We start from the raw sequence: 18,627 nt of genomic DNA, 5'->3' as shown, positions 1-18,627 counted from the left end.
AAAAGTCATCCCTATTTCAAGGAGGAGGAGGAGGTTGTGGGGAGCTCCGGTCCCTGTCAGGGTGGTGGAAAACATCCTCCTGGGAGCTGTTTGCAGAGAGGGGAGGGAGGTGGGAGGAGGCTGAGGGGGAAAATGGCCTTTCTTGGAAGGGGGATTTCTGGAAAGAAGTGAGGGATGGGCCGGGTTACGGTTTCGTGGCAAATGGAAGGAAGGGCTTTTCCACTCAGTGCAGAACAGGCTGCTTCGAGGCAGAAAATGGTGTGTGTGCTGGAGAAGGGGTTACCTACAGCAGAGGTACGTGTCCTTGTTGGGGCACAAATCCGGACCTTGGCTCCCCGAGGTGGGGTGATGCCGGGGCATCTCTTCTCTTGGAAGCTGGGAGGGAACGTGCTCCCCAGTGCCAGCTCTGAGGCAGGAAACGACTGTAAAAACAACGGTGATTCGTGTCGCCTTGCCCAGCCGAGGCAGCTGTCCTGCCGTGCTGGCACCGCCACATGTTAAACGTGACACCAGCCGTGCCACGCAGGAGCCGGGTCATTCTGGCGTCGCCTCCTTCCATTATCGTAATTACCTCTCTGCAAACCCAGCTGCTGCCCCGGGCGGAGGAGCGGCGCGGCCGGGACGTTGGGCTGTGGATGAATAATTCACTGCCTGGAAACAAAATCTCCAGCCTTCGGATCCATCAGCGCTTGGCATCTGCTGCCGGGAGCGGCGCGGGAAAGGAGCCAGGGAGGTGCCGGGCAGCGGGGGCCGGCGGCGTCCCCCACGGCTGGGACTGGGGAGATGCTCCCTGTGGCGGCCACCTCTCTGCCACCCCCTGCTTTGTCTCCTGGGTCACATCCCTTAACCTACCCGGGTATTGTTCTCCCCAAACGGGAATAATCTTCCTTTTCCCTTTCCCTGCTCTTTTACTGGGAAGAACTGAGAATGGGATGTCCCTTGCTGTGCATGGTGGTCCGCAGCATCCGCTCTCAGCTCTTCCCACTGCCATGGTGGGTGTCAGTGCCCCCAAATCTCCTTTCCAGCCCCGGGGTTTCCTTTTCCAGCTTGTGCTGGGACAGGATTGAGGGGAGAGACCCCCCTTCCCGCAGCCCCCCGGCCCAGAGGCGCCTGGAGACGGTGGTTTCCAGCGCACAAAGCTGACGGTTGGGAGCGAAGCTGCCAGCGGCTCCGGGCAGGACAGCACGGCGAGGAGCAACCGCGTCCCTGCCTGCTCCAGGCCACCCCCTGGTCCTTGTCACCACCGTCCTGGCCCCGAGCAGGCTGCCCACTGGCGTGGGTCTCATGGGAGGATGGTCCAGCGTGGCGTGGGGCAAAGCCTTCCCTGGGCTTGGGCTCAGCACCCAGACCTGACCCAAAGGGGCTCAGCTGCACCCAGACCCCGTCCCAGCCCTCCTCGGGGTCCCTCACCGTCACCCCCCCTGCCACAGGGCTCGCTGCACCCAGACGGTTGGTCCCTGGGGAGGCCGTGCCCCCCCGCCCCGTTCCAGCCCTGACGTCACCCCAGCGCTTGCAGGTGGCACGGCCCCCCCCCGTGTCCCCCAGGCCCTGCATGGGGCGGGAGCGCAGCAGGATGGAGCCTGGAGCTCGCCCACTGCTCGCCCTCTGCCTGGCCGGCTGCCTCCTGGCCCCAGGTAAGCACTGGGGGGGCGTCGAGGGGCGCTGAACCCCACCAAGCCCCAGGCACGGGGAGAGGGTCCCTCAGCCCCTGCGAGCTGCAGCGTCCCTGACATCGGGCATCCCCGGCGGGGGGGGGACAGGGTCAGTGGGATGGGGGGCTCAGGTGATGGTGGGGAGGGATGGGGGTCTCAGCGTGCTCCCCCACCCCGCTCAGCTGCCGGCATGTTCCTGCGGCCGGGTCCTGGGGGTCCCTTGGGAGGGCTCTGGCTGCACTCGCGGCTGCGGACCGCCCCCCCCCCCCCAGCCCCGCTCTGGGTCCCCGCAGGCTGCCGGGGGGCACAGGGCAGGTTCGCCTACAAGCTGCTGCATGACCTCTTCGCCAACTACTCCAGCGCCCTGCGCCCTGTGGAGGACACAGACCGGGCCCTAAACGTCACCCTCCAGGTCACCCTTTCCCAGATCATCGACATGGTGAGTGGCCAGGGATGGCACCGGTACCGGCACTGGCAGCGTCACCAGTAGCCCAGCCCAAATGGGACCTTCCCTGTCACACTCCTGGCTACCCCTCAGCCGGGCTCTGCTCTGCCCCAGGGGGTCCCGGTTCGTTTTGGGAAGGGCTGTGCTGGGCTGGGGGGGCTGGGGAGGGCTGAGCTGGATTCCAGCGGTCCCAGCTCATTTTTGGGGAGGGCTGTGCTGGTTTGGGGGGGCCTGGGCTGGTTTGGAGGGATGACCATCAACCCCGGCTAGAGCCCAGCTCAGCCCTCCCCAAAATAAGCTGGGACCACTAGAAACCAGCTTAGCCCTATGCAACCCCCCCCCAACAAGCTCAGCCCTCGCCAAAATGAGCTGGGACTGCTGGAAACCAGATCAGCCCTTCCCAGCACCCCCAAACCAGCTCAGTCCTCCCCAAAATGAGCTGGGACCACTAGAAACAAGCTCAGTCCTCTCCAACCCCCCCAAACCAGCTCAGCCCTCCCCAAAATGAACTGGGATGCTGGCATCCAGCTCAGCCCTCCCCAGCCCCCCCAGCCCAGCGCAACCCCCCAGAGGCAGCCCAGCCCTTGGGACCCTTGCAGAGGCCGCCAGGCTGGGGCCCGGGGGGTAGGACAGGGGGCAGTGGGGTCTGTCCCTGTCCCCGTCCCCCCCCCTCACCCTCTGCTCTCTGCAGGACGAGAGGAACCAGGTCCTCACCTCCTACCTGTGGGTCCGTCAGGCCTGGCTGGACGCCCACCTCGCCTGGGACAAGGACGCTTACGGCGGCATCGACAGCATCCGCATCCCCAGCAGCTACGTCTGGCGGCCGGACATCATTCTCTACAACAAGTGGGTGCTGCTTGTGCCCCCCGGCCCCGGCTGCTCCCGGAGCTGGGGAGGCTCAGGCTGGGGCTGGGGGTGTTGCCAACGGGGAGCAGGGGGGTCCTGGTGTGGGGGATGTGGGGAGACGGTCACCTCGACTGGGTGACAAGGTGGCGGCAGGAGGTGCTGGCATCAGCCTGGTGTGCCAGCCACCTGGCAGCTGGGATGTGCCACCACGGGGGTGACCAGGGGCACCGAGCCCCCTCTTCCTGGGGGTGATGTGGGGAGGGGACACGGGGTTGGGGACCAGTGCTCGGCCCCGGCCCCGCAGACCCTTGCCCCATGTGGGGCTCGGGGCCATCCTGGCCCCACAGCGATCCCTCCCCCAGCGCCGACGACCGCTTTGGTGGCTCGGTGGAGACCAACGTGGTGCTGCGCTCCGACGGGCACATCATGTGGGACTCGCCCGCCATCACCAAGAGCTCCTGCAAGGTGGATGTCTCCTACTTCCCCTTTGACGGGCAGCGGTGCCGCCTCACCTTCGGCTCCTGGACCTACAACGGGAACCAGATCGACCTCCGCAACCGGCTGGACACCGGGGACCTGACGGACTTCGTGGAGAACGTGGAGTGGGAGGTGCTGGGCATGCCGGCCACGAGGAACGTCATCACCTATGGCTGCTGCTCCGAGCCCTACCCCGATGTCACCTACACCCTGCTCCTCCGCCGCCGCGCCTCCTTCTACATCTTCAACCTGCTCCTGCCCTGCATCATGGTCTCGTTCCTGGCACCCCTCGGCTTCTACCTGCCGGCCGACTCTGGGGAGAAGGTCTCACTGGGGGTGACAGTGCTGCTGGCCCTCACCGTCTTCCAGCTGCTGGTGGCGGAGAGCATGCCGCCCTCGGAGAGCGTCCCGCTCATTGGTGAGCCTTGATGGCACCCAGGACCCTCCCATGGGACCAGGGCGTCTGCACCGGGGCGGTGGGCACCCCCCCCATGACAGGGGGGGTTTCCATGGTGGGAGGTGGGCAGGGGTCTCTCCCCACCCTGCTGCGGCATCACCACCCATTACCCACGCAGGGAAGTACTACATCGCCACCATGACCATGATCACGGCCTCCACCGCTCTGACCATCTTCATCATGAACATCCACCACTGCAGACCGGGGACCCGGCCCGTGCCCCCCTGGGCCAGGCGGCTCATCCTCCACCACATGGCCCGGCTCTGCTGCGTCTACGAGGTGGGCGAGAGCTGCAAGAGCCCCCGGCGGGTGCCGGGCAGGCGGGTGGGCAGGGAGGACACTGGGGGGCTGGGGGAGAGCCCCATGGAGGGGGAGGTGGGTGCCGAGGCAGGGGGCTGTCCCCGGGACCGCTGCCTGTGCCACCACGATGACCTGCTGAGGAACGTGGGCTACATCGCCGGCTGCTTCCGGCGCCACCGAGCCTCCCAGCGCCGGACCGGCGAGTGGAAGAAGGTGGCCAAGGTGATGGACCGCTTCTTCATGTGGGTCTTCTTCCTCATGGTCTTCCTCATGAGTGTGCTGGTCCTGGGCAATGCTGCCTGATGGCCCCGTGGACTCAGTGCCCCCAGGGACAGTGGTGGCCACGGGCGCCCCATTAGGGTGGCTCGTCCTGAGCACCCCTTGGCCCTTCATGGACCTGCAGGGTGGAAGATCCACCAGCGCCAGGGAAGAGGAGCCTGACAGCGGGACCCTGACTCGGCCGGGGCTGCCCCAGCTGCAGGGTTGAGGGGTCACGGCCCCCCGAGCAGTTGTCTGGGTTGTGAGGTATAGAAATATAGATGTAGAATCATAGAATCACAGAATGGTTTGGGTGGGAAGGGACCTTAAAGATCATCTCATTCCACCCCCCTGCCCTGGGCAGGGACACCTCCCACCAGCCCAGCTTGCTCCAAACCCCGGCCAACCTGGCCTTGAACCCCTCCAGGGATGGGGCAGCCACAGCTTCTCTGGGCAACCTGGGCCAGGGGCTCACCGCCCTCACAGCCAAGAATTTCTGCCCGAGATCTCAGCTCAGTCTCCCCTCTTGCAGTGGAAACCCCTTCCCCCTCGTCCCATGGCTCCCCTCCCTCATCCAGAGTCCCTCCCCAGCTTTCCTGGAGACCCTTGAGGGACTGGAAGGGGCTCCAAGGTCTCCGCGGAGCCTTCTCTTCTCCAGGCTGAACCCCCCCAACTCTCTCAGCCCGTCCTCCCAGCAGAGGGGCTCCAGCCCTCCCAGCATCTCTGGGGCCTCCTCTGGACCATATAGATATATGCATAGACACTTTCTGCTCCTCCTGTGTCCCCACCGGTAACTGCCACCCTGCCTGGCCAGGGCTCGGGTCTGCTGCAGCCCCCCGAGACGCCACTCCAGTGTCCGGCAGCCCTGGTGAGGGTCCCCAGGGGAGCAGGGCAGCCCCCACCCCGTCCCCTCCGGGTGCTGGCTGGGGCCAGGATGGTGCCCGGGAGGGACGCAGGGGTCTGGCCCTCGACACCTTCGGTGACAGAGCATGGACCTTTGTATCCCACCCAAACCCCCGCTGTGCGGTAAATAGCGGAGCATTTCCTGCCGATCCATCCGGGCTTACGGAATATCTCACCCCCCTGCATTTACTGATCCGTCCTCAATAAAATAACGACTCCGTCAGCTCTGGCTGAGTGACCTCTGGCTCTTCTCCTGCGACAGCGACGGCGGCTGGTCCGCGCTCACCCTGCCCGACAGCCTGTGCCGGGGGGGGCTGGGCCCCTCGTCCCCATCCCTGCCCCACATCCCACAGAGTGGCTGGCGGAGGCCTCGGGGCTCATGCCATCTTGTCACCTTGTCACCGGTGGAGGGGACCGATCAGCTGGTGGGGAGGGGGAGAGTGGCCAAAGCCGGGGGGACACCCGTGGGTGATGGGGGAACTGGGGGATGAGAGCCGGAGGCGCTGGGGCAGCCGGAACAGGGTGCGGGGGACACGGAGTGCCCTCGGGCTGGCTGGGATGGCGCACAGACGCTGGCAGCAGGGATGGCCGTAGCGAGGGGAGCGCGGGGGGCCAGCAGCACCGCCCCCGGCTGAGTGCAGGGACCCGGCTGGGGGGACATGGCGAGGGGAAGGAGCCGCTGTCCCCGCGGGGAGCCCCGGGGCGAGGAGGGAGCCCGGCCAGGGGCAGCCCCAGGGGCCGAGGAGGAAGGCAAAGGGGCCAGGCAGCATGGAAAGCGCAGGGCAGCGGGGACGGGGGTCCCACCGAGACCCCAGCCCTGCGCCGACTCCGCTCAGGGGGGTCCCAGCAGGGCCCCCAGGCACAGCCAGGTCCCGGCAGCGGCAGGGGGGTCCCCAGCCCCATCTCAGCCCCCGTCCGGCGGGGACGGGCTCAGCCACAGCTGGGGAGAGAGGGCGGGGGATGCGGGTGACAGCAGGCAGTGCCGGGGGGGGGGCGGCTCCCAGGTCTCTCCCGGCTCCCTCAGAGGCAGCATCACCCAGGCGGCTTGTGCTGAGGCCGGCACAAGCCCGGGCAGCGGCGGGGAAGCGCAGCTCGCCCGCGGGCACCCGCAGCTCGGCCGCAGCTGGCGCGAGGGGCGGGGGGCGAGGCGGGGGGCGGGGCCTGCAGCCGCCGCGGCCAGACCCCACCCCCGTCAAAGGCGGGCCCCGGGGAGGGCGGCGAGCGGGAGCGGGAGCGGGGCGAGCAGCCAGGGCGCGGGAGGTCACGCGAGAGTTGAGCTCGCGCGGGATTTCGCGCGGGAGTTGAGCTCGCGCGGGACGCCGAGGCAGGGCGAGGGCGGGGGAGCTCAGCCATGGCCTTGTGCCCGAAAGGCGCAGCCTCCCGCGTGTTGCGCACTTTCCAGAGGAGACGCGGCCACGCAGACAGAGCCCCCCTGGACGCCTGCAGCCCCCCCGGGCTGTGTCTGCAGGGAGCGCCTTCACCTCTCCCGGGTAGCGGAGGGTAGAAGGGATGGCGGGTGCGTGAGGTGCGAGCAGGCGGCTGATGCGCTCGGCCTGGCGGCAGAGGTCAAAGAGGGAGCAGAAAGGCTGCGGAGCGTCAGGGAGAGGGCAGAGCAGCAGAGAGTTGGGGTTGTTCAGCCTGGAGAAGAGAAGGCTGCGGGGAGACCTTCTTAATGTTTACAAGTATCTGAAGGGTGGGCTGAAGGAGGATGGAGCCAGACTCTTTTCAGTGGCTGCCAGTAAGAGGACGAGGGGTAACGGGCACAAGGGTGGAACATAGGAAGTTCCGATCAAACCTGAGGAAAAACTTCTTCACGGTGAGGGTGAGAGCGCACTGGAAGAGGCTGCCCAGGAGGTTGTGGAGTCTCCTTCTCTGGAGACTTTCAAGACGTGCCTGGCTGCAGTCTTGAGTAATGTGCTGTGGGCAATGCTGCTTTAGCAGGGGAGTTGGATAGATGATCTCTAGAGGTCCCTTCCAACTCTGAAATTCTGTGATTCGATGAAACGTTCAGCCTGGAGAAGAGAAGAGAAGGCTCCGCGGAGACCTTGGAGCCCCTTCCAGTCCCTCAAGGGTCTCCAGGAAAGCTGGGAGGGACTCTGGATGAGGGAGGGAGCCATGGGACGAGGGGGAAGGGGTTTCCACTGCAAGAGGGGAGACTGAGCTGAGATCTCGGGCAGAAATTCTTGGCTGTGAGGGCGGTGAGCCCCTGGCCCAGGTTTGCCCAGAGGAAGCTGTGGCTGCCCCATCCCTGGAGGGTTCAAGGCCAGGTTGGCCGGGCTTGGAGCAAGCTGGGCTGGTGGGAGGTGTCCCTGCCCAGGGCAAGGGGTGGCACTGGGTGGGGCTTTAAGGTCCGTTCCTACCCAAACCATTTCCTGAAGGGGTGGGGGCCCTTCTCCCCCTCCTTTTCTCCCCCTCCTTTTCCTCCCCCTCCTTTTCTCCCCCTCCTTTTCTTCCCCCTCCTTTTCTCCCCCTCCTTTTCTCCCCCTCCTTTTCTCCCCCTCCTTTTCTCCCCCTCCTTTTCCTCCCCTCCTTTTCTCCCCCTCCTTTTCTCCCCTCCTTTTTCTCCCCCTCCTTATTCTCCCCCTTCCTTTCTCCCCCTCCTTTCTCTCCCCCCTCCTTTCTCCCCCTCCTTTTTCTCCCCCTCCTTTCTCCCCTCCTTTTCTCCCCCTCCTTTTCTCCAACCCCTCCTTTCTCCCCCTCCTTTTTCTCCCCCTCCTTTTCTCCCCTCCTTTTCTCCCCCTCCTTTTCTTCCTCCCCTCCTTTTCTCCCCCTCCTTTTCTCCCCCTCCTTTTCTCCCCCTCCTTTTCTCCCCCTCCTTTTCTCCCCCTCCTTTTCTCCCCTCCCTTTCTCTCCCCTCCTTTTCTCCCCCTCCTTTTCTCCCCTCCTTTTCTCCCCCTCCTTTTCTCCCCCTCCTTTCTCCCCCTCCTTTTCTCCCCCTCCTTTTCTCCCCCTCCTTTTCTCCCCCTCCTTTTCTCCTCCCTTCCTTTTCTCCCCCTCCTTTTCTCCCCCTCCTTTTCTCCCCCTCCTTTCTCCCCACCTTTCTCCCCCCTCCTTTCTCCCCCTCTTTTCTCCCCCTCCTTTTCTCCCCCTCCTTTCTCATCCCCCTCCTTTCTCCCCTCCTTTTCTCCCCCTCCTTTTCTCCCCCTCCTTTTCTCCCCCTCCTTATCTCCCCCCTCCTTTCTCTCCCCCTCCTTTCTCCCCCTCCTTTTCTCCCCCTCCTTTTCTCCCCCTCCATTCTCCCCCCTCCTTTTCTCCCCCTCCTTTCTCCCCCTCCTTTTCTCCCCCTCCTTTCTCCCCTCCTTTTCTCCCCCTCCTTTTCTCCCCCTCCTTTTCTCCCCCTCCTTTTCTCCCCTCCTTTTCTCCCCCTCCTTTTCTCCCCCTCCTTTTCTCCCCCTCCTTTTCTCCCCCTCCTTTTCTCCCCCTCCTTTTCTCCCCCTCCTTTTCTCCCCCTCCTTTTCTCCCCCTCCTTTCTCCCCTCCTTTCTCCCCCTCCTTTTCTCCCCCTCCTTTTCTCCCCCTCCTTTTCTCCCCCTCCTTTTCTCCCCCTCCTTTTCTCCCCTCCTTTTCTCCCCTCCTTTTCTCCCCCTCCTTTTCTCCCCCTCCTTTTCTCCCCCTCCTTTTCTCCCCCTCCTTTTCTCCCCCTCCTTTTCTCCCCTCCTTTTCTCCCCTCCTTTTCTCCCCCTCCTTTTCTCCCCCTCCTTTTCTCCCCCTCCTTTTCTCCCCCTCCTTTTCTCCCCCTCCTTTTCTCCCCCTCCTTTTCTCCCCCTCCTTTTCTCCCCCTCCTTTTCTCCCCCTCCTTTTCTCCCCCTCCTTTTCTCCCCCTCCTTTTCTCCCCTCCTTTTCTCCCCCTCCTTTTCTCCCCCTCCTTTTCTCCCCCTCCTTTTCTCCCCCTCCTTTTCTCCCCCTCCTTTTCTCCCCCTCCTTATGGTTTGAGAAACCCACCACAATTTCTTGTCCTTTAGACAACTACTCTCTCACCTGATGACCCCTCCCCAACCGGGAAGGGGAATTGGGGGAAAAACAAGGACCCAGAAGGACACTGGGGAGCTACATCGCAGTTCTGTGATGGTGACTCAGAGCTCTGCAGCCACACTGGAGTCCGTGTCATGGGCGCTCTGATGCCTTGTCTCCCCTGGGCCCTCTCCTCCTGATCGTGATGGGGCTCAGCGTATTCTCATCTGTGCTGCAGAGCAAGCGGCTTCAGGTAGGTGACTGTTGCACCACACTGTGCTGCGGCATGAGGTGGCGAGGGATGGCGTGGGGTGGTGTGGGGTGCCATGGGGGGCTGTGGTGTGGGACTGGGAGGTGATCCCGTCTCACCCAGCTCCTGGGGACCTTGCAGAAGTGGTGGAAGAAGAAGAAGCAGCATCGGATAAGCAAGACAAGAGCCCCGACAGAGAAGCAGAGCGGTGAGTGGCCCCAGCACCGATCACCCTGCAAATGGCCTACACCCCACGGCTGCCCTGAGTCGGGGCTGCGCCGGGGGCTGCCAGCTACTCACTCTGTCTCCTCCCTCCCCAACTTCTCGGGTAGGGGATGGAGGAGTGGAGAAATCCCGTCCGAAGCAGGAGAAGCGGTGAGTGTGGGGGAGACCCCCGATGCTGCCCCAGACCCTCACCCCGTGCCCTGCCCCTGCCTGCGCTGGGCAGCCCTGACCGCCGGCCAAGGGGGGTGCTGCCTGCGGGTCCCGCTGGGGTCTGGGGTGCAGCGGGGTCTCTTTCTCCTCCTCTGCAGGGCGAGTGTGGAGGACTGAAGAAGGAAGCCCCTCTCCCCATGGGCCCCGCTGGCCACCGTGGACTGCAAGACAGATGTAGGCTCCTCTTCCTTCAGCTCCCTCTACTCCTTCCCGGAGGCCTGTCCTGGTGGGATGGCGGAACTGGCAGCACTTGACTGCTCAGGACCCCGCCATCCCCCCAGGGCTGTGAACGGGAGGGTGCAGGAGCCAGGGCCAGCCCTGTGCCAGGAGCCCCCACTGGAACTGCCAACAAGGACCACGCAAGAGGTCTACTTGACCTCTTGCACATTTTCAAGTAGTGGGGGGAGAGGCAGCAGCGCGGCGAGCCCATGGCCAGACTGCCATGGCCAGACAGCCCATGGCCAGAGCCGGCTGCCGGCCGCGCTGCATCTGCATCAGAAATTTCCCCTAATGGCTGGGAGGTGTGGGGCCGGGAACTCCCTGGGGTGCCCCACTTCTGATCCAATAAAAAAGTCAATATTTTCTCTATCCCTGTGACTGTCAGTTTTGTCACTTGACGGGAGCAGAGAATCAGTTTTGTGTAATGACAGCAGTATGTGCTACAGTAATGCCGACTCTCCTGTGGAGATGGGGGGGCCCTTGCCCCTTGTGCATTACACCCCACCCGAAGAGAGAGACAACGTCTATTATTGTGTTTACTATCTTTATCTCAGATCATCTATTGTTATGTGTAACAATAATGCACCCTCAGTGAGTTTGCAGATGACACCAAGCTAGGAGGGAGTGTCGATCTGCTTGAGGGAAGGAAGGCTCTACAGAGGGCCCTGGACAGGCTGGAGGGATGGGCCAAGGCCAATTGGATGAGGTTTAATAAGGCCAAGGGCCGGGTCCTGCATTTCGGTCACAACAACCCCAAGCAACGCCAGGGGCTTGGGGAAGAGTGGCTGGAAAGCTGCCCCGCAGAAAAGGACCTGGGGGTGCTGGTGGCCGGCCAGCTTAACATGAGCCAGTCCTCCCCCAGATGAGCTGGGATCACTGGAAACCGGCTCAGCTCTGTCCAACCCCCCCAAAGCAGCACAGCCCTCCCCAAAATGAGCTGGGACCGCTGGCGTCCAGCTCAACCCTGCCCAGCCCCCCCAGACCAGCGCAACCCCCAAAGGCAGCCCAGCCCTCGGGACCCTTGCAGAGGCCGCCAGGCTGGGGCCCAGGGGGCGGGTCGGGGGTGTCGCGTGAAAAGGGGCAAAGCGGTTTTGGCAGAAAAGGAACCCCCTTGTGTTCTAACACTCCTCACCGAGGTGGGAGGCCAGGTGCGGCTGGGTGTAAATCCTGAGGGATGCCCAATTCAGCACTATCAGCCCAATGGCGTTTAATAGGTAGTAAAGTGTTACGATTTGGGCACAGTAATAGTGGACTGCACCTTCCGTCTAGTCGTGCTCATGAACTAGCACGGCCACTCTCGAGTCTTTGGTCGCGTTCGGTGAGAAACCAAAAGGACGAGCTACTTCAAAAAGTGCAGTTTATTTAAGCAACAGATAGATAGGTTCTTAGGGCAGCCGGTGATAAATACACTGTCTGCAAAGCACGTGCAAATGAAAGTATTGTTACATCTACAAAACGCAGGACAACGTTCTAACGATACAGCCTGGCTATACATGTAGAAAAGAGAGTCTCGAGAGAAATTTCTGAGTTTCCCGAGGAAGCCCTCGGTATAATCTAGGTCTTACCCAAAGGCGTCCCTATGGGGGGGAAGAGAGGCTCAGCCCGTCGCCTGCTCCCAGAAGCCAGTGATGGAATTCTTTGCGATGGTGTCTTCCCTGGGTATCCCCCCTCTCTCGGGCTGTTTTTCTACTATTTGTTATCTTCGAGGTGGAGTTTGAGTGACTTTAGTCGTACATACTTTTATCATGAGTGGTGTAAATTTTTCTCGCTTCACAATTAAAGGTCTAGTTTACGAGAAGCTCAGGGCGCAGGCTCAAGAAGGAGTGGTCGCACCTTGGAGGCGGGTAGCCTTCGGGGTGGAGGTGTGTTTTGGTATTATAATGACATTCTAACGAGCAAAGTTCACACAAAGGACAGCGTTTCATCAAAATTTGACAAAATGTTGGCTCTGAGCATCGAGCGGGCAGCTAATTGGCAGCTTATCTGTTTCCTGGTATCATCCCATTCCCGTATCCGCTATACATCCTAAGGTAAAGCCGCGGAATAATTGCATCCCGTCCCGTACCTCATGTAGCTTATCAGGGAACCACAGGTGTTGTATCCTTCATGCCAGCTGCGGCTGTTTTCTCCCTCAGAAGCCTCTTGATTTTCTACTTTTCCTTCCTGTGTGAACAATGCTGTACTTTTGTATTTTTAGCCAATGTAGTATTTATTCCACACCCTGCAATCAAGCGAGTCAGGTGGTGAAAGCCTCTGTGGTATGGAGGCCGATGGCTGAAATATCAATATGGGGAGGCCTGGCAGATTGACGATACCACACTGCCACAAACCCACCAAGGTAAGGACCATGTGCTCACAGTGGTGGAAGCAAGCACTGGATGGCTGGAAACGTACCCTGTGCCCCGTGCCGCTGTGGGACCTTAAAACAATGGGATACACAGTTAGCAAAGGCCACCTGGCTAGTTAACACCAGGGGATCTAATAATTGAGCTGGTCCTGCCCAATCAGAACTTCCACGTACCGTAGAAGGGGATAAAGTCTCAAACTGAAGGAGGGTAGATTTAGATTGGCTCTCAGGAAGAAATTCTTGACTGTGAGGGTGGTGAGGCACTGGCACAGGTTGCCCAGGGAAGTTGTCAGTGCCCCATCCCTGGAGGTGTTCGAGGCCAGGCTGGGTGAGGCTTTGGGCGGTCTGGTCTAGTGGGAGGTGTCCCTGCCCAGGGCAGGGGGGTTGGAACTGGATGATCTTTAAGGTCCCTTCCAACCCGAACCATTCTGCAGTTCTGTGATGTCGTCTACCTTGACTTGAGCAAGGCTTTTGACACTGTCTGTCATAACATCGTCCTTAGGAGACTGAGGAAGTGTGGACTAGACGAGGGGACAGTGAGGTGGATGGAGAGCTGGCTGCGTGACAGGACTCAGAGGGTCGTCATTAATGGAGCAGGGTCGAGTTGGAGGCCTCTAACCAGTGGTGTCCCGCAGGGGTCAATACTTGGACCAGTATTGTTTAAAGTATTCATCAACAGCCTGGACGAGGGGAGAGAGTGTATGCTCAACAAGGTCGCTGCTGATACCAAACTGGGGGGGGTGGCTGAGACCCCAGACGGCTGTGCTGCCATCCAGCGTGAGCCAGACAGGCTGGGGAGCTGGGCAGAGAAGAACCTAATGAGGTTCAACAAGGACAAGGGCAGGGTCCTGCAGCTGGGGAGGAAGAGTGTCAGGCAGCAGTATGGGTTAGGGGTGGACCTGCTGGAAAGCAGCTCTGAAGAAAAGGATCTGGGGGTCTTGGTAGACAGTAAATTATCCATGAGCAAGCCATGTGCCCTTGTCGCCAAGAAGGCCAGCGGAATTCTGGGCTGCACAGGGAAGAGCGTGGCCAGCAGGTCAAGGCAGGTCATTCTCCCCCTCTGCTCTGCACTGGTGAGGCCACAACTGGAGTACTGTGTCCAGCTCTGGGCTCCCCAGATCAAGAGAGACGGGGAGGTTCTGGAGAGAGTCGAGCGTAGGGCAACAAAGATGATTGAGGGATTAGAGCATCTCCCTTATGAGGAAAGGCTGAGAGAGCTGGGACTCTTTAGCCCGGAGAAGAGAAGGCTGAGGGGGGACCTTATTAATGTTTACGAGTATCTGAAGGGTGGGCTGAAGGAGGATGGAGCCAGACTCTTTTCAGTGGCTGCCAGTAATAGGACGAGGGGTAACGGGCACAAGGTGGAACATAAGAAGTTCCGATCAAACATGAGGAAAAACTTCTTCACGGTGAGGGTGAGAGCGCACTGGAAGAGGCTGCCCAGGGAGGTTGTGGAGTCTCCTTCTCTGGAGACTTTCAAGACGTGCCTGGCTGCAGTCTTGAGTAATGTGCTGTGGGCAATGCTGCTTTAGCAGGGGAGTTGGATAGATGATCTCTAGAGGTCCCTTCCAACTCTGAAATTCTGTGATTCGATGAAACGTTCAGCCTGGAGAAGAGAAGAGAAGGCTCCGCGGAGACCTTGGAGCCCCTTCCAGCCCCTCAAGGGGCTCCAGGAAAGCTGGGGAGGGACTCTGGATGAGGGAGGGGAGCCATGGGACGAGGGGGAAGGGGTTTCCACTGCAAGAGGGGAGATTGAGCTGAGATCTGAGGCCGAAGTTCATGGCTGTGAGGGCGGTGAGGCCCTGGCCCAGGCTGCCCAGAGAAGCTGTGGCTGCCCCATCCCTGGAGGGGTTCAAGGCCAGGTTGGCCGGGGCTTGGAGCAAGCTGGGCTGGTGGGAGGTGTCCCTGCCCAGGGAAGGGGGTGGCACTGGGTGGGCTTTAAGGTCCCTTCCCACCCAAACCATGCCCGGAAGGGGTGGGGCCCTTCTCCTTCTCCTTTTCTCCTTCTCCTTCTCCCTCCCTTCTTGTTATGATTTGAGAAACCCACCACAATTTCTTGTCCTTTAGACAAGTACTCTCTCACCTGATGACCCCTCCCCACCCGGGAAAGAGGAATTGGGGAAAAACAAGAAAACAGGAGGGTTGAAAGAGAAATAGATTTACTAGGATGAAACTAAAGAATTAACATTAATAACGCTAAAGAAGCAGTGTCAATCCCGATAATGATATAAAATACCCAAGGACTACACCCAGCCCCTTCCATCAGCAGGAAGCCGTGCACTCCCAGCAGGGGACAGCCAATGGGGGACACTGTGAGCGCTGCAGCTTTGCGAGGAAGGGAAGGGCTCAGGGTTCCGGCACCGCAGCAAGGAGTTCTCTGCACCGCCGCCATCAAGGGAGAGTTGAACTACACAGCAAACTTTATAATTTGTACTGAATGTGATGTTCGTGCTATGAAATACTCCTGTTGGCAGCCTGGGGCAAGTGCCCTCCTTGTCTTGCTCTTCCTCATCCCCTGCTGCATGTCACCAAGGGGGGCTCTGACTGCCTGTGATGTCACAAAGGGGGGACGTGCCCCCCTGCCACACTATAAAAGGGGGACGCGGTCCCCACTGGAGCCGTCAGCGGATGCTGGGCACCGCAGTCTGGCATTGTCTGGGCAGACTGCAGCCTCGGCCTCTGACACCCCAGCAGTCTTGCGGGTCCCGTCACTGGGGACCCAGGAGGACACTGGGGAGCCGCATCGCGGTTCTGTGCTGGTGACTCGGAGCACCGCAGCCACACCGGAGTCGGTGCCATGGGGCGCTCTGACGCCGTGTCTCCCCTGGGCCCTCTCATCCTGATCGTGATGGGGCTCAGCGTATTCTCATCTGTGCTGCAGAGCAAGCGGCTTCAGGTAGGTGACTGTTGCACCACACTGTGCTGCGGCGTGGGGTGGCGAGGGATGGCATGGGGTGGTGTGGGGTGCTGTGGGGGGCTGTGGTGTGGGACTGGGAGGTGCTCCCGTCTCACCCAGCTCCTGGGGACCTTGCAGAAGTGGTGGAAGAAGAATAAGAAGAAGCGTCAGACAAGCAAGACAGGAGCCCAGCCAGAGAAGCAGAGCGGTGAGTGGCCCCAGCACCGAGCACCCTGCAAACGGCCGACACCCCACGGCAGCCCTGAGCCGGGGCTGTGCCGGGGGCTGCCGGCCGCTCACTCTGTCTCCTCCCTCTGCAGCTTCTCGGGCAGTGGATGGAGAAGTGGAGAAATCCCATTCGAAGCAGGAGAAGCGGTGAGTGTGGGGGAGACCCCAGATGCTGCCCCAGACCCTCACCCCGTGCCCTGCCCCTGCCTGCGCTGGGCAGCCCTGACCGCCAGCCAAGGGGGGTGCTGCCCGTGGGTCCCGCTGGGCTCCGGGGTGCAGCGGGGTCTCTTTCTCCTCCTCTGCAGGGCGAGTGCGGAGGCCTTGAGCCGGAAGCCCCTCTCCCCATGGGCCCCGCTGGCCACCATGGACTCTCTGACAGACAGAGGCTCCTCTTCCTTCAGCTCCCTCTACTCCTTCCCGGAGCCCTGGCCTGGTGCAATGGCGGAGCTGGCAGCACTCGACCGCTCAGGACCCCGCCATCCCCCCAGGGCTGTCAAGGGGAGGGTGCAGGAGCCAGGGCCAGCCCTCTGCCAGGAGTCCCCACTGGAAATGCCTACGAGGACCAAGCAAGAGCCGGTCCCCAGGGAAAGCAGGGACAGGGTGCAGAGCCCTGTGCACACACAGCCTTCACCCTGCAGCCCCCAAGCCATGGCCACGGACCAAGGGGAGCTGATCATGGGGCTCCTCCACCCTTTTCAGTCCACCCAGGAGATGGCCAGGCAGTGCTGTGAGATGCTGAAGGTGCTGCAGGCCCGTTGGCAAGGGGCAGCGGGAGCCTGTTACCAGAAATTCCCCGGGGAGCCCTTCCATCCCCTGGGCAGGATGGCGGCGCAGGAGCAGCTGGGGACCACAGTGAAGCCCCGGCACCTGGGAGTGGAGTGGCCGTGAGTGGATGCAAACACGGATAAGGCTGAGGATGGGGACATGGACAAGGAGAAGGACACGGGACCAGACACAAGTGTGAAGGAGAAGGAAAGGAGCAGCCCTGTGGAGCTCGGCAGGGGGAGCCTGGCGGAAGTGAAGAGAAACAGCAAGATGGGGCCGGGCGAGAACAACTCCATGGGGCCAAGCACCAGCAGCCCCCCAGGCTCAGGCAGGAGCACCCCCATGGATGCGGAAGGGAGGAGGGACAGGGCGCAGAGCCCCATGAATGTTCTTCCGCCACCCAGCAGCCCCCTAGCCAAGGCCACAGACGAGAGGGAGCTCTTCTTGGAGCTCTTGGACACTGTCAAGACCTTGGAGGAGGAGAGGCAGCAGCATGGCAAGCCTGTGAATAGGGAGTGTGACCAGGCGTCCCCAGGGCTGTGCCCGCTAGGACGGTGCCTGTGTCAGTGCTGCACCCGGCTCTGCCACCGCCTGAAGGACTGCTGGAGACGCTGCTGCCGGCCGCGCCGTGTCTGCTTCAGCAATTTCCCCCAATGGCTGGGAAGTGTGGGGCCAGGAACCCCCTGGTGTGCCCCTCTTGTCAACCAATAAAAAAGTCAGTATTTTCTCTATCCCTGTGACTGTCAGCAGATCAGTTTTGTCCCTTTACAGGAGCAGAGAATCAGTTTTGGGTAACGACAACAGTAGATGCTACAGTAATGCCCACTCTCCCGTGGAGATGGGGGGGCCCTTGAGCATTACACCCCACCCACAGAGATAGACAACTTCTATTACCGTTAGAAGATGTCGTACCCTCAGCTCATGCCATGATCTTATTTGACATATTGGAAATTATCCCCGGTACGAGAGTAGATCCAAAGACAATTTCTAGAAAGCTTTGCAGATCCCGGCTGTTCATTGGAAGCTCTGCAGCGCAACAGAACCTAAAGAGCGCTGTCAGCAACCATCAGGCCGTGTGCTTCCCTCAGGCGTGCAAAGACCTGATGCTCATTGACGTGGGTCAAGGCTGTCGCACACCTTTGGTGGCACATCCTGCGTGACACCACAGGGCTCTGACATGGGCACCAGTTAATTTACATCCGCTCTAGACGTTTGTGTATTGCCAAAAGGGAGCAGAACCACGAGTGCAGGCTGACGCAGGCTACAGCTCTGCAAGCAAACAGGCCGCACGGACTCCTCTCCTCATAAGCACATTTCCCTGCAAAAGGGTGGGGTTCAGAAACATCGGAAAGTATAAGAAAGTTCCCAGTTACTAAACGCCTAAAAAAAACCCAACAAAACAACCAAAACCAGCCCAACGAGTGAAAAAGAATCACGGTACAAGCACAGGCCACATCCTTTAACTTTTTGGCCTTCGGTCTAGCTAAACAGTGAAATGGTCTCCGCTGCTGAAGTTCAAGTGCCCAGTCTGGGCAGGGCTGGGAGTGCTCAGCCTGGAGAAGAGGCGGCTCAGGGGGATCTCCTCCACGCACATCAATACCTGCAGGGAGGGTGCCAAGAGGACGGAGGCTGGAGCTGGTCATCACCACCGTGAGCAGTGGCAGCAGCTCGGGGCGCTGCTGAGTTCATGGGAGGTTTTGGGATGGTGTGAGACCCGTGAAGGGGTAATCCCAAGTCCTCCTGTCCCTTTGCTGAACATCTCCTTCTCTCCCTTTGGGGCGCACAGGCCTCAGACTTGTGCTCCCACACTTTTCTGTGGGCCCAGAAGGCAAATGTGTGGAGCCTCTGAAAGCATTTTGCCTGGAAGGGATCGACTCAAAGGTGTGTCTTCTCAGGGATGCCCGCACCTCCCCTTCTATCCCTTGCTGACCCTCCACCCCCTTCCCTTTCTGTCCGCAAGCCTTCCCTCTTGTGTCTGCTCTTCCCCAGGCTGCTCCTGCCTGCCCCTGTGTCCGTGTCCCTGTCCTTGTTCACGTCTGCATCTGCGTCCATGTCCCTGTCTGCCCCCAGCCCCAGTTGCTCCCTCCCAAGGCACTGGGGTGTCACGCTTTCGGCTGGGGTGGGGATGACTTCCTTGCGAGCAGGTGGTGTAGCGCTGTGTTTTGGATTTGGGATGAAAACAGTGTTGGTAGCGCACTG

The 18,627-nt window shown here is 61.0% G+C and overlaps 1 protein-coding gene across 1 annotated transcript; it reads left to right on the top strand.

Moving 5' to 3' along the window:
* Positions 1 to 1,573: 1,573 nt before the first annotated feature.
* LOC134515645 (neuronal acetylcholine receptor subunit alpha-10) lies at positions 1,574 to 4,480 on the top strand. The gene is made up of 5 exons (XM_063334885.1): positions 1,574 to 1,634; positions 1,946 to 2,091; positions 2,789 to 2,943; positions 3,306 to 3,838; positions 3,996 to 4,480. The coding sequence occupies exons 1-5, from the start codon at positions 1,574 to 1,576 to the stop codon at positions 4,478 to 4,480; spliced, it is 1,380 nt and encodes a 459-aa protein (XP_063190955.1).
* The last annotated feature ends 14,147 nt before the right edge of the window (positions 4,481 to 18,627 follow it).

This window comes from Chroicocephalus ridibundus, chromosome 1 (genome assembly GCF_963924245.1).
Source record: "Chroicocephalus ridibundus chromosome 1, bChrRid1.1, whole genome shotgun sequence".
In the NCBI taxonomy this organism is placed as follows: domain Eukaryota; kingdom Metazoa; phylum Chordata; class Aves; order Charadriiformes; family Laridae; genus Chroicocephalus; species Chroicocephalus ridibundus.
Note: the sequence above shows the minus strand (reverse complement) of the source record. Positions and strands in the feature narration are given on the sequence as shown.